The sequence below is a fragment of the Diadema antillarum genome, unplaced genomic scaffold (genome assembly GCF_040938485.1).
Source record: "Diadema antillarum isolate AM-2024a unplaced genomic scaffold, OU_Dant_1.0 seq00000532_RagTag, whole genome shotgun sequence".
Lineage (NCBI taxonomy): Eukaryota > Metazoa > Echinodermata > Echinoidea > Diadematoida > Diadematidae > Diadema > Diadema antillarum.
Genome location: NW_027271483.1, coordinates 1,280,197 through 1,294,071, shown reverse-complemented (window position 1 = coordinate 1,294,071; position 13,875 = coordinate 1,280,197). Strand labels below are relative to the sequence as shown.

General features: G+C 38.2%; 1 protein-coding gene across 1 annotated transcript in view; it reads right to left on the bottom strand.

The window, feature by feature from the left end:
* The window catches only part of LOC139734552 (E3 ubiquitin-protein ligase UBR5-like), a gene marked incomplete at its 3' end in the record, with an annotated part of 57,548 nt that extends 54,513 nt beyond the window's left edge, over nt 1–3,035 (bottom strand). Inside the window, exon 1 of the mRNA XM_071645326.1 lies at nt 2,958–3,035. Coding sequence (XP_071501427.1) covers nt 2,958–3,022 — 65 coding nt within the window. The remainder of the gene's footprint in view (nt 1–2,957) is intronic.
* Nucleotides 3,036–13,875: the final 10,840 nt, after the last annotated feature.

Below are 13,875 nucleotides of genomic sequence, written 5' to 3'. Positions count from 1 at the left end.
AGTGCTCAATCATTATTATTTATATGTTGTGGCTTATATTAATCACTAAAAACTTGTGACATTTTACTAATAGCTGAAGTTGCCCCCTGGTATATAATGTAGTGCATAATTTGATAATTCTTTTACAGCGTAAGTCCTACTTAAGATGAACTAAACTAAAATGAAATAGAATACAGCAAAATAACTTTAACAAACTACAACTTTTCGAACCATTATAGTGAGTCCACCAAATTCTGTTAATTCATAGAAAGGTAAGAGGGCCTCTTTTATCCATCTGCAGCTCACTGAGTTAGAGTCAGATTAATCAACCTGTGAATAATGTTGGTATTTACTTCTGACCACACAAAAATTTTCAAATGATGTCTTCAGAAACACCACAGTGATTTGATCATCGACTGTAATCATGACTTGGCCTATGAATTTCCTACAAGCTTCCTGTCTCTGTCTTTCTTCTTTGACTTTGTCTATTTTCTCATCCTGAGTGTTGCCATTTAATCACAAGAAGTGTGCATCTTCTCTTTTGCAGTAAGTTCAGAGACTCCAACTCTCCCGTTTTTGACGGGAGATCTCCCGCCGAAAACCAATTTTTGCAAAATCTCCCGTTCTCCCGCTTGAGATTTAATTTCTCCCGCCCTGGCTCTGTATCTCCCGTTGGAAAGGATTTCTTACTTATTGCTATCGTATGTTGAAAAAAAAAGCCTTTAATAGCACCAGAGAGCATCAAGAACCCTGGGAACTTCGCGCTTCGCACACATCAACTTGGAGTCTCCCGTTTGCTAGGGGTTTCAGGCGGGAGAATCTTCAGATCAGAAGGTGCTTTGGGTTGGAGTCTCTGTAAGTTGTATTTTGACTGCCTGACAGCAAATGATAAAATACACTGTAATGGCATTTGTACAAAAGGAAACTGGATTGTACAGCAAATGGTAACATGGAAGAGTAAAGGTAGAAGCAGAAGCCCATTGACTTTAATATTTAAAATCTTCTTAAGATGGGAAAGTACAGGCCTAAATGTTGTATTTTAGAGCTGTATCACAATTACTGACTGGGTAAATGTTCATCATAAATGGTGTTTTTGTCTTTATTCCTTTTAAAAAGAAAGGATTAAAGAACAAATTTCAAAGGGTAGCAGATGCTCTGTATCATATGGGCATGAAAATGAAAATAAGATCTAAGAAACAGATGAAAGAAGGTCATAGTCATACACTTACCATTAAAGATAAAGGACTTGAGGATGAAAACAGGACATGTTCAACAAAAGGTCAGACTATCGACTTGGTGATGATAAAGCCTTTAGCATACAAAAAGATCAAAGGTGTCACATTCAGTGGGCATCCTGTGTCAAATTAATGACTTCTAATTGGTTCTATCACAATGTGTATGATCCTTCTCTTAAATTCTTGATCTTTCCTCACAAAATTATCCTGTTCATTTCTCCCTGTCAGTAGCACTAGCAGTGCTCTCTTTTCATTTTAAAGAAATTTTATGTCCTTCCTCTTCTTTCTAACCTTTGTTCAATTTATGCTGCATCACACCCATTCAATAGTCCCTCATCACTATACTTAGATTTTGTATGAAACCATGAGACTTCTTAGCAAGACAATATACATTGATATCTCAGAATTCAGTATGATTTTTAATATTTGAGAATGGGTATCTGTAGCAAACCTTATAAAGTTATCAGTTAGCACAGTCTCCATATGTAGTTCTTGTACATATGAGAAAAGGTGAAAGGGAGGAGACTTTCAGCACAAGAAGTCTTGTCAAGCGTGTACCCTGATGTCAGGACTCACTGTCAGAGGCATCCAGCTATGCTGAGTCATGTCAGTGTGGTATCAACTTTCACTCCTTTACTGCCAATCACTAACACTGTAAAGCTCAATGATAATGCCCTGAAGCTATTTCATGAACAGTTCACATACATATTGACACAAAAGTAGGTTACCGGTATGTCATTCTCTTCCATATTAGATGTGCGTGTAATTCCGTTACCATGTAATTCCGTTACCACAATTACAGAAGAACTGAAGGAGATATTTCACAAAATGTTTTGTGAGTTTTCAGGGAGTCACATGTAGAGAAAAAATATACAAGGGGAGAAAAAATCAGTGATTAGTTTGTTCAGGAGAAAACTTTTTTCATTTTTATGGTAACGGAATTACATTAATTTGTCAGTAGATTTTGAAAATTTCTCAAAAAAATATCATAATGAGAGCGACTGAATGCTTCATTGAATGTGATTGTTGAAGCATAGGAAGAAAGATGTGGAAGTATGGTTAAAGCAGAGAGATATTTAAGTTGTTTCATTTTGAATTTTCATGTAATATTGCAAAATTTTAGATGAATACAATAAATAGTCTCCCAACTTTAAAAGTGTGTACAACAAAAACGAGGAAAGTTATTGGAAAATGTTTTTTTGTTTCCGTAAATACAACAATCCGTCTGTACGGGAAACTTAAATTTCTGAGCATTTACTTAACTTTGAATTTTGCTGTTTTTGCCCTTCCCATACGGAATTGCCCATATGTACACATGTAAGTACTTATAGATCCTGCATTCAACGATGATACATGTACATGTAGCAATGCGCACAAAAGTTGGATAAGCCTGTCTACAGCAGCCACCTGTCCGTAACGGCCACTCTTTTCGTCTCCCTTGGATGGCCGCTATAGACAGGTTTGACTGTAGTTGGTATTCCCTTTGTTTTTTAATTTGATACTGACATTGGAAAACTGCACTTGGTGCAGCCACACATGTACACGTACGTCTTCTTAAACCATCATCTTTGGGTATCGATAAATGGTGCCATTGGCCACAAGAGAGTTTATTCTATCAAATCAGGTATACTCTGCCCATGGTCCACCCTAGTGTCGATATCAAGAGCAACATCCGAACTATGTGCATGTATGCATAATGCATGATATGCTGAACGAAGAGCTCAACACAGCTGCCTCACTCACCCTTTGGAAGAATCTGCCTTGGAGGGTCCCGATTCCACCTTGTCAGGGTTGATGGAGAATGCCATTCGACAAACTCTCCCATCCTGCGATAAATCGGGAGGAAGAACAAGTGAATAACTATCAAATGAATGTAAAACAGAGATATACTAAAATACCGACCTTCTGTCCATATACAGTGCACTCCCGTTATAATGAACACGGTTATAACGAAATTGCAGCTACTACAAAGTAAAAATTCAGGCCACAACATTATCCGTTCTATAAGTTTGTTTTTCATTTGTTCGTTTATAACGATATTTCGATATAACGAAAGAAAACTGCCGGTCCCATGAACTTCATTATAACGGGAGTCCACTGTATTTATAGCAATTCCCGATAGAGTCAATGCATGGTACATGTACGGTATGTACATCCATGGGGGTGTACATCCAGGGGGGTGTTTCATAGGGCAGTTCTTAAAGTTACGAAGGACTTAAGAATGACTGGTGATCAGTTCTTGTGCTGAATTATTGAAATTCTCAGAACGTGTTCCAGTCATTCTTAAGTCGTTCCTAACTTCAAGAACAGCTTTATGAAGCACCCCCCCCCCCCCCCCCCGGTTCCCCTGGGCAACAGATTAAGTGGATTCCTTTTTTCTCTTATAAAAAAAAAAAAAAATGAAATCGGAAGATCACATGGCATAAAATTTCCTTTCCTTGTCACTTTTCCTTCCTGCACCAGCCATGTTGTGCACATAAATTTACTACAGTATGTTCAATGATATTTTTGCTAGTCAAACTCATTTGTACACTTTATGTGAGAATTAAATGAAATTTGCAAACATACAAATGTAACTCAAGTGTCTTTCAGAGGATGTGAGCAACTGAGACACTGACCATCACTACACGATGCATATGTACGCTGTCAATGTCACATTTTTAATGACATTCAAAAGGTAAATTAAATTCCATCCTACTCTTTCATAAAAAAAGTAAAAGAAATCATATATGCTCACTACTTTCGGGGGGGGGGGGGTAGGGGAGGTGCAATACCTGTGTGATCTCTGTCATATGACTGTTGTTGTTGTATTTTGCATACCTCTTTCAGCAGTAAAATAGGAAGTCATGTTTGTTGACTAACATGGCATTCCAGTGGTTATAACTGTTTATATATTGACTAACTTTTGCTCAAAAATTTTCAATGGTCAATTACATTTATTCGAGTGTATGCCATCAGCACAACTTTATCATAGTGGTAAAAATATATAATAATACTAAACAACAAACAAACATTCCTAAGAAAACCAATAGAGAATCTCTGCACAACTTGTTGCAATTCTGATGCAAACTGTGGTGTCACATAATTTGATTTCGTTTTGCATTTGCAGCAGCATCTGGCAGACAAACATTGTATCATCGATAGTGGCTTCAGTAACATATAATTTGGGGCATCTACTAAAGAACACACCATTTACAACATCACATCGACAGAGCAGTATCTTACCTCTAGTAGGAATGCAACATGGTTTGGTCCTACAGCTATTCCCTTCACTACTATGTTCTTCAGGGGTAGCATTCCTGCAGAGCTATCGAAGTGGAAGAAAAACAAAAACAAAAACAAAGTCAGAGCACATGTTAACGGTCAAGTCCGGTAACATCTCACTAGCCCAGGCAATAACATCCCATCCATGTGAATATGTTCGTGTAAGTAACTGAAAATTTATACTTTGTACGCAATAACTGAAAGACATGTTAAAAACATAATTCAATAACGATAATAATAATAATAATAATAATATTAATAATAACAATAATAACACTAACAAAATTAATAATAATAATAATAATAATAATAATAATAATAACAAAATTAATAATAATAATAATGATAATAATAATAACAATAATAATAACAATAAAATAACAATAATAATAATAATGATAATTATAAAATGGGTTCAAGAATGTAGCCAATAGGAAGCGCTGAAATGAGACACACCTCCTTCCTTTACTTCAGTACAACTGCACTGCCTGTAATCCTATGGTAGATTGCCGATCGTCTGTGCGCGCGGCGGCTCCTTTGATGAATTGCATGCATACGCGTACGCGCTGTCAATCCTGTAAACAACTTCTAGTTCGGGCTGCCGGCCGGCCGGCCTGTCTTTCCTTGTGCATAACATATGTGGCGTACGTACGTATACTGTACTATACTATACGTACACTTTGTACAGTACAGTAGACCAAGCGTTATGGGACCGGACGCGTACATGGAGTCACTTTGAAGAGCAAATCCAACGATTTAGCAGGTTAATTCTCACGCCGTTTTCAGAGTATGTTGTCTAGTAGGCCTATATGAGGAGTCTATATCAAGTCTTTAAGGTAAAGGGTGCATATTCTATGTAAAATAAGTAAGTTTTCATGCGGGTGTCCGGAAACCCAACCCCCCATTATACTTATACTGTATGTGCGGGACTTCCGCGAGTGCGACGTGCGTAAAAGTTTGGGACGAACATCTTCGGACGTCTTGACCCACAAAGGTACGTGAAAAACGCTGAAAAATGATGTTAGTTTTCGAATTTTCGACCCATTTTATAAAACAAATGATGCACAGGATTATTTCGTGGCGTTAGTGTAGGCGTAGCTCACTCTCGGGTATTTACAATGTAGTGCAACATGCACTCGGCTTCGCCTCGTGCATGTTTCACAATTGTAAATACCCTCGAGTGCACTACGCCTACACTAACGCACTCTATCCTGTGCATCATTTGTATACCATCATCATCATCACCACCATCATAACAATAATCATAATGGTAATAACAATCATGAACAGCCATAACACAAACGACATACAGTTGTAATTTTAACTATAGTCATCATAACGTCACAATAACAACAACAGCAATAATGACAATTTAAACAAATTCTCATCAATTTGTTTGACTGGTTGGCCTACAAGCAAACAGCAGACTACAGTGTACATGTGCTTGGAATAACTGTCAGATGACACAGAGTATTAACTTACCATGGTGCCGGTTGTTTGTACAGCTTCTCTGACAATTCTCTTAATCTGCAAGAGAGAGAGAAGACGAAGACTACCATAAATAAGAAAAACAACGATAAAGCTGTCTTCCTTGGAGAGATTCACAGCACAAACAAAAGTACAGAATGTCAGTATCAGTGTTATACATTTTGTACAGTACAGGTACTTTCCAAAATACCTCATAATCGGTTTGTGCGTTTAGTCATTTATCCAGTCAAGACATAAATTATGTCTTGCACACATGGTATAATGAGGTGATATTCTCTATCCTACTTTATTCAATTCATTCACAGTTCACATGAATGCATAGGATCCATCGTAACTGCCACTGTGGTGTACATGACTCAATTCTGAGTCTCTGCAACAGTTCATCACCACTTACAATCTCTCTGGTGAGTTTGACAAATTGTGTTAGTGTTAGAATCCATATTTTCAAATGCAAATTTTCAAATTGTTGCAGAACACTTACCCAAGCATGAATTTTACTTGCCCCAAAATAAGAAAGTGATAAAGAAAATCACTTCTACAATCGTAAGTCAAGGGCTTAATAAAACACAATCATTTGAATGAACAGCACAGGCTGATATGCATATCAGTATACTTAAAAAACATTGGAGTAAAAACTTGGTTCGATCAAGTGGTGATGTTGCATTGCATAACAGTACACTGTAGGAGCTTCGTCATGTACAGTACAGTAAGTATTGGGAAGTTGCTGACATGAAATTAAAGCGCATTGCATCACTAAGCAGTCATGATCCTTGGGCTCCTGTGTGGTTGACTTTGGGGGCTTGTAGGGGGGAAAGATTAAAATAAAGGTTTCAAAACATTTTGCTTGCCCAATATGGGCAAGCCCTTAACTTTTTTTATTTGCTCATTTCTGCAATCGGGCAAGTGCTTATGTAGCACCTCACACATTGTAAATGCAGTGTTTCTACAACCAAAGTACATGTACATGTACAGTCATGTACACCCCAAACAGATGACACCAACTGTTGGGATCGAGGGATCAAAACAGATCAGTGTGAATTACAAACAACCCAAACCACACCAGGGCGCTACATAAGCACTTGCCCGATTGCCCGGGGCAAGTGAAAATCAAAATTGAGCATGTGTTTTTGAACAATGAGAACAAATGCTTGCCCGAATCGGGCAAGTAAAAAGTTTTGAAGCCACCTTTTTTTCACCTACATAATTATTTCCCCCAACAAACCCACAAAGTCCACCACACAGAAGCCCAAAGATAGGCCTAATGGCTTTTGATCATCCCAACTTTGTTACTTCATTGTGCTTAAGCGGTCTGCGTGCGAATCATTGTGTGCTGTTTATTCAAATGATTGTGATTAAGCCCTTGAGTTACACATGATTTTCTATATTATTTCCCTATATTTTGGACCTTCTTTTCGCGCAAGTAAAATTAATATTCGGGCAAGTGTTTTGCAGCAAATTTGAAAATTTGCTTGCCCGACTGGGCAAGTGGTAAAATAAAGTTATGTAGCACCCTGCACACTATTCATACAAATGTCCAGTAACATCAGGCTCATACATACATGATGTACTTGTATGTTCATGTGTAAGTCAAGTTACTTGCAGTTCCATCTTTGTACATGTATTGTCATCATATACTAGTAAATAAGCACTGGTGCATGATGTATGGTACAGTGTACATGTGTACTGTAGATTCTGCTGGGTCTACATCAACATTGTGCAACACTCTTATCTACCTGTGCTGGGCATGTCAAGCCTGCATCATTAGTGACTGGTATATCGTATGTAGAGCTACACACTAACCCATTTTTTTCTACTGGTCCGACATGCCTGTCAGATCAGGAAGTACCCACTTTTTCAGTTTTTACTGGTCCATTCTTGAAAAAGTTGCTGGTCCAACAGTCATTTTTACTGGTCTGACAGTGATTTTTACTGGTCTTGGACCGTCAGACCAGTGCCAGTGTGTAGCACTGCCATACATGCAATTTTAGTATCGTCATGAGCCAAAAGTCAGGTATACAACATGTGCCATAGTAAATTAATTTGAGTGCACTCTCCAATACACTAACAGACAATGGCTTCACTTTTCTATTCTCTCATAAAACCAAAAGGCCACAAGATAGCCTCCAAACTATCATTCTGCACAATCTGCGGCCACCATTAAAAAAAACAAAACAAAACAAAACAAAACAAAAACAAAAACACCAGGCTTGGGCCTACCCTTAAAGGGATGGTACAGTATTGGTGGAGATAAGAATTGGGCTTTTAACTTTTTGCGAGATACCAAGGAAACACAATAAATAATACAGAGCATACCATTTTAAGAGGAATTCAAAGTTTATTTGATGAAAATCGGGTTTGGAATGACTGAAACATCCAAAAACAAAGTAAAAAGTAGAACAAAGCGATCACAATAAAGTGTGGGTCCCACACTTATTAGAATCGCTCTGTTTTGGATATCTCAGCCATTTCAAAATCAATTTTCATCAAATAAACGTTGAATTCCTCATGGAATTACATGCTCTTGAATATTTCATAAGAGGTTTCTCATTATCTCACCAAAAAAATGTTAGAAACCTGAAATTAGATCTCAACCAAAACTATACGATCCCTTTAAACTCTACTTGCAATTTCATGAAATATTATTCATGTTTCACATGGGCAGTTTAACTCGCTCTCTTCTCTTCACAATCTTGATGCAACATTGCATCACATAACATTTTTGGCACAGGGGCTATGGATTGTTCATCTCACATTCACTTTTGAGTAACACTACTTTTGGATCACCAGAGAAGATACATGTAGCAAAATATATTGGAAATATCCTTCTTTCTTATTTTTGTTCCTTCAAATTCTGGCAATATCTAATAACAGTACAAATGAGACACATGTAACACATCATAATTAATCACTATACAGGGCTTGACACTAATTTTTTTTTTTTCTTTCTGGTAGCACCTTTGGACCACTAAAACATTGGAATTCGAAATTTTGGTGGCCCAAAAGAAAAAGGAAATATGAAAATTCATTTTTAATTTTTGCTGCCAGATTGAGCCAGCAAAACATAAACTTTTCGGAAATTTGGTGGCCCAACATCAAATTTTCAGTGGCCATGGGCCGGCACAAATGTCGAGCCCTGACTTTTATCTAATACTGCTTTGTCAATAATTAAATGATTTGGACGTCTCTCTCTCTTCTGTGCTGCATGACTCTTGCCGTGGCCTGGGCATGGAACACTCAGCTGGATTCCCAGTAGCCCCGGAGACCCGCCGCTCTGCGGCGGGGTCCTGGCGGCTACCCCGCAGTTTCGTTCAAGTGAGAATCACGAACAACTCCCTATTGCCACATATACGGCAACTTCACAAATAAACTATGGCTAAATGTCCATCATAAACACAGTGACAATATAAAATGAAATATACACTACCCCATTGCCTTGGTCCTTCTCACCAATTTATCTGGAAACTGCATAATTTTCCACATTTTTTAGGAGTAGGCGGTCTGCCCTAGTGGAGAGCTTTGCTGCTATTTTGAACGTGTTTATCCATCAGTACGCATCTACGCATGCGTAAACAATGACGTCAACGTTACGGACGCAAAAGGATATGAATAATGCATCATCGCACGGTGAATATGCATCATGTAGCGAGTACATGTAATACAGCTGTCAATGCACTGTACTGAATGCATTGTGTGCGCATGTGCAAGTGATTGTGAGTTTTAGTGAGCATCGGTGAGCTGAAGATATTTACCTTATAAGACAGCATTTTCTGCATCATAAGCAATGAAATGCATCAAACAGTCGCCGATGTGAATCATTTAGGTTTAGTCCACCCATGTAAGTATTCCCAGTAGTTTTTGTTGAAAAATTAAGGAAATACAGCGCCGGAACGGCACCCGTTTGGTACAACATTAAAATATCGAGGCCAAAACGGCGCAGCCCCAACACTGTACGTTGTACGTTGGGGCTGCTGGTCGCAATTAGATTCCCAGGAGACTTGTTTGTGGCAGGGTGGCGTGGCAGAATTCTCACACTGACGCAGGCTGCTTTCTCAATAGTCATCATCAATTCTATGAATTCCGTTAACACTCGACTGGCTCGAGCTCATCACTGCTGATGCACAAGAAACTTACAGCCGACAATACACCTTTTTCTTTCTTTCTTTTTTCAGACTATCCTTCTCCCCTTAGAGTCTCGATCTCAGAGAGCCGTGTCACGCACAGGAATAATAGTACGGAGAGATCTCACCAATGAAATTTAAAACACCTCACTCATATCACAGTAACCTCTCACTCACATTAAAACATGCATGCACAATTTCCCAAGTCAATCTCACAAGTTCAGCTGCAACACTGCAGTTGCATCATCATCACTCAGACAACTTTCGAGTCTAATAAAGCCAAGGTTTCAAAGTAAAAACTAATCAGACGTGGAGCTGGACAACGTATCTCGACAAATCATGCTTTCTTGTGTATTTGTACAATACCACACTTGATAATAGGTTCTGTAGAGTCCACTGTCTGGACTGCAGGATCATGCTTCAGAACTTTTTAACCGACAACACGATGCGAACACAAATCACAACGAATGGGACTACGCATGATGCTGCTAAAGATAAAGCAAGTAGGATCTATTACAGGGTCATTGCACCGCAACGTAGTCGGAGTGTTGGATCACGTTCAAAATCATTTTTTAGTCCTTACCTATCATTCAATTGATCCTCTGTACCCGGTAACGGATGGACGACAAAATGAACTGTCGTCATCGTTGATCAATTCTTCATTTACCGATGAAAGAAAGGGATATTTCATGTCCAACACTAGCGGATAAATCTCCCAATTCCTTCCAAGATTCTTGCAGTCGACATTTTCTCTGTCTATGTAATGCTGAGCGATATACGGCGTCGTTCATTGGTCCACGACTGACCGAAAGAGCGTATTGTACAGTTTCTCTAATTGGTCAAGTTGCAGAAGTAGGCCAGGGAAGGGGTTAATCGAAGCTCCTTGGATATTTCGAGGGGTGAAAAAGAATTTCCTTTCACCGGGTTCACGTTAGATTTTTGTTCTGCAAACTAACCTCTGAATACAGAATATGAAAGCTGAGGAGAAATTCATCATTTTACGGTAAAAAAGAGACAGTGAAAATTATGCTATTTAGCGTCGACCACGGGTTATATAATGACCTTGAAACTGCGTTCTGAACTGCAACAATTGTTTTATGTTCATTTTTTTTTTTAATCGTGCTTGTTTGCGAGTATATTACTTGTTCTATTCTTAATTTTGTTTAGGAACTAAAACTGTCTCTTTTGTTTAGTTTTTGTGTTTTGTGGGCAATTAAAACTTCCTCTTTTTGAAGATCAACGCCTACGGAAAACTGAAAGTTCGAAAATGTCCACAATTTTTCCCAAAACTCAAAACGCAGCTATTGAATAGCTATACCGATAGTGATGGTGTGTGTGTGTGTGTGTGGGGGGGGGGGGGGTGATGCGGGAAGAGTTGATTCTTGGAAGACGAAGATAATGAACAAACTAATGACGCATAATTTTTCACAATTACACTGAACCTAGTGTTTCAATTAAATATGTTTGAGTAAGCTTGAGCAGGATATAATAGATCATTTCCATAAGCACCACTGATGGTGTCAAAATGTTTTGTTGGTAGTTTCCCTTTTATAGGATGTGCCACACGTCAGCATGTATAAGTTTATAGTGACGATTATTATAAAAGATGCAAGTTATAGCTTTATATAGGCCTATAGCTCTCTTTTGTATATTGATATATAATAAATCTATGTGATTTTTGGAATATACATAAACAAGATTATGACCTAAAAAGGGCAAGACAATATTTGACACAGTAGGACCTATATACACTATGTACTTGATTGACATACGATGGATGTTGTATCCATTTCAAGAATTCACAACTTTACTGATTTTCTAATTCACTGTTTGAACGTAAATAGCCCACTTTCATTGATAATCGCGGCCATAAAGCAATATCTCATCATAATTATAGTGGCTGTAAGTCATATCATTGTTGAAAGGGATCGTATAGTTTCGGTTGAGACCTAACTTCAGGTTTCTAATATTTTTTTGTGAGATAATGAGAAACCTTTTATGAAATATGAGAGAGCATTTAATTCCAAGAGGGATTCAACGTTTATTTGATGAAAATTGGTTTTGACATGGCTGAGATATCCAAAACAGAGAAATCGTATATAATGAAAGGTGGGACCAACCTTTTAGTAGGATTGCTTTGTTTTCCTTTGTTTTTGGCTGTCTCAGCCATTCCAAACCTGATTTCCATCTAATAAACTTTGAATTCCTCTTAGAATGGTATGCTCTGTATCATTAGATTCATAAGTGGTTTCATGGTATCTCGCAAAAAGTTAAAAGCCCAATCCTCATCTTCCACCAATACTATAATATAGTACCATCTTTATATAGGCCCTACTTCTTGAAACCTAAACATTCCATATTATATAATTGTAATCTTAAATACTTCCGTCCATGGCCATTGGAGGACTTGCCCCCTCCTTTTTTCTCCAGACTCACTTATTACATTTTCAAATGATTCGACAAGTTGATGAGAAAAATGACGCAACGATTAAAAAATTATTTCGGGGGATTATTTGTGTGTGTGTGTGTGTGTGTGTGTGTGTGTGTGTGTGTGTTGTGTTTGCTAATCACATTACAACTCATTATCCTATTATGAGAACTGTGTGTCCACAGTGCAAGATGTTCACGCGGAGTTGACAGATGCCACGATTCAGACATTCACATCTTTCTCAATATTCATTTTTCTTACTTTTTTTGTTTGACAATATATTCTACCAAAAGTGTGCCCAAGATCGTCACATCGAGGGAGCTTTTGCGTTCTTAGAATTGAAATTCACGATTTGGCGCGCAATTTTGGTGGGCAACATCCGGAAATTGTATCAGAGAAAATATAGTATAAGTCTGTCATCTATATGGAGGGAGACCAAGCGGGGAAGGATGTAGGAGGAGGTATACCCTTCACACATGATAGAGCTTCAGCATTATTATGATTGCAATTCAACGATGTGATGCAAACTTTTGGAGGAATATTTGGAAAATTGTCACTCCAAAAGCGCAACCATATAGCTTTTGACGCATGGCCGGAGGGACGGCTATGGGAGCGGATATGGAAGGAGGACTAATGTTGTAACCCCTCCCGTGCCAGTAGGGAGCCTTTGCATGTTAAAAAGTGAAATGAAAAAAAAAGTCGTATTGCTTTTGATGATGATTTTAGAAATATGTCAATCTCAAAAGTTTATACTATGCGCCTACGGACGGGGACCTAATAACGGGGGATGATGTGGGAGGGAGTGCCACGCAAGGTAGTTTTTTGCATTTTCGAAGTTGAAATTCCAACGATCTATTGGTGCACACTATGGTAAAATTAATATTCGGACAATTTTCTATATAAAAAAAGAGGGAATATTTTCCGGACCTCGAGAATTATTTTACACCCAATATTTTCATGGGAGGCGGGATCAACTGCCAACTACCCTAGTTGCCCTCCAGGATCAACTCCCCTGCATACTAGAGAGCTTTTGCATCTTTTTTTTTTTTAGAAATCGATTGAAAATATCTCGTAAACACATTTCTGGAAAGTGTTTGAAAAATTGTCAATCCCCAAAGTGTATGGAGGAGAACCATGCGGGGAAAGAGTCAATTGAAAAGAGGATAATAAATTATATCCCCTCCAACACGAGAGAACTTACGCATTTTTTTTTTCACTGAAGTGACAGATCTTTTGATGAAATAATACTCGGAAATCTGTAAATATAAAAGTGTATGAAGTTTATCAAAGAAAGGACTGAGAGGGGGAGGCCCCCTCTCAGTGCTTCCACGCGAGAGATCAATGATTTTGGATTTTCAGAATT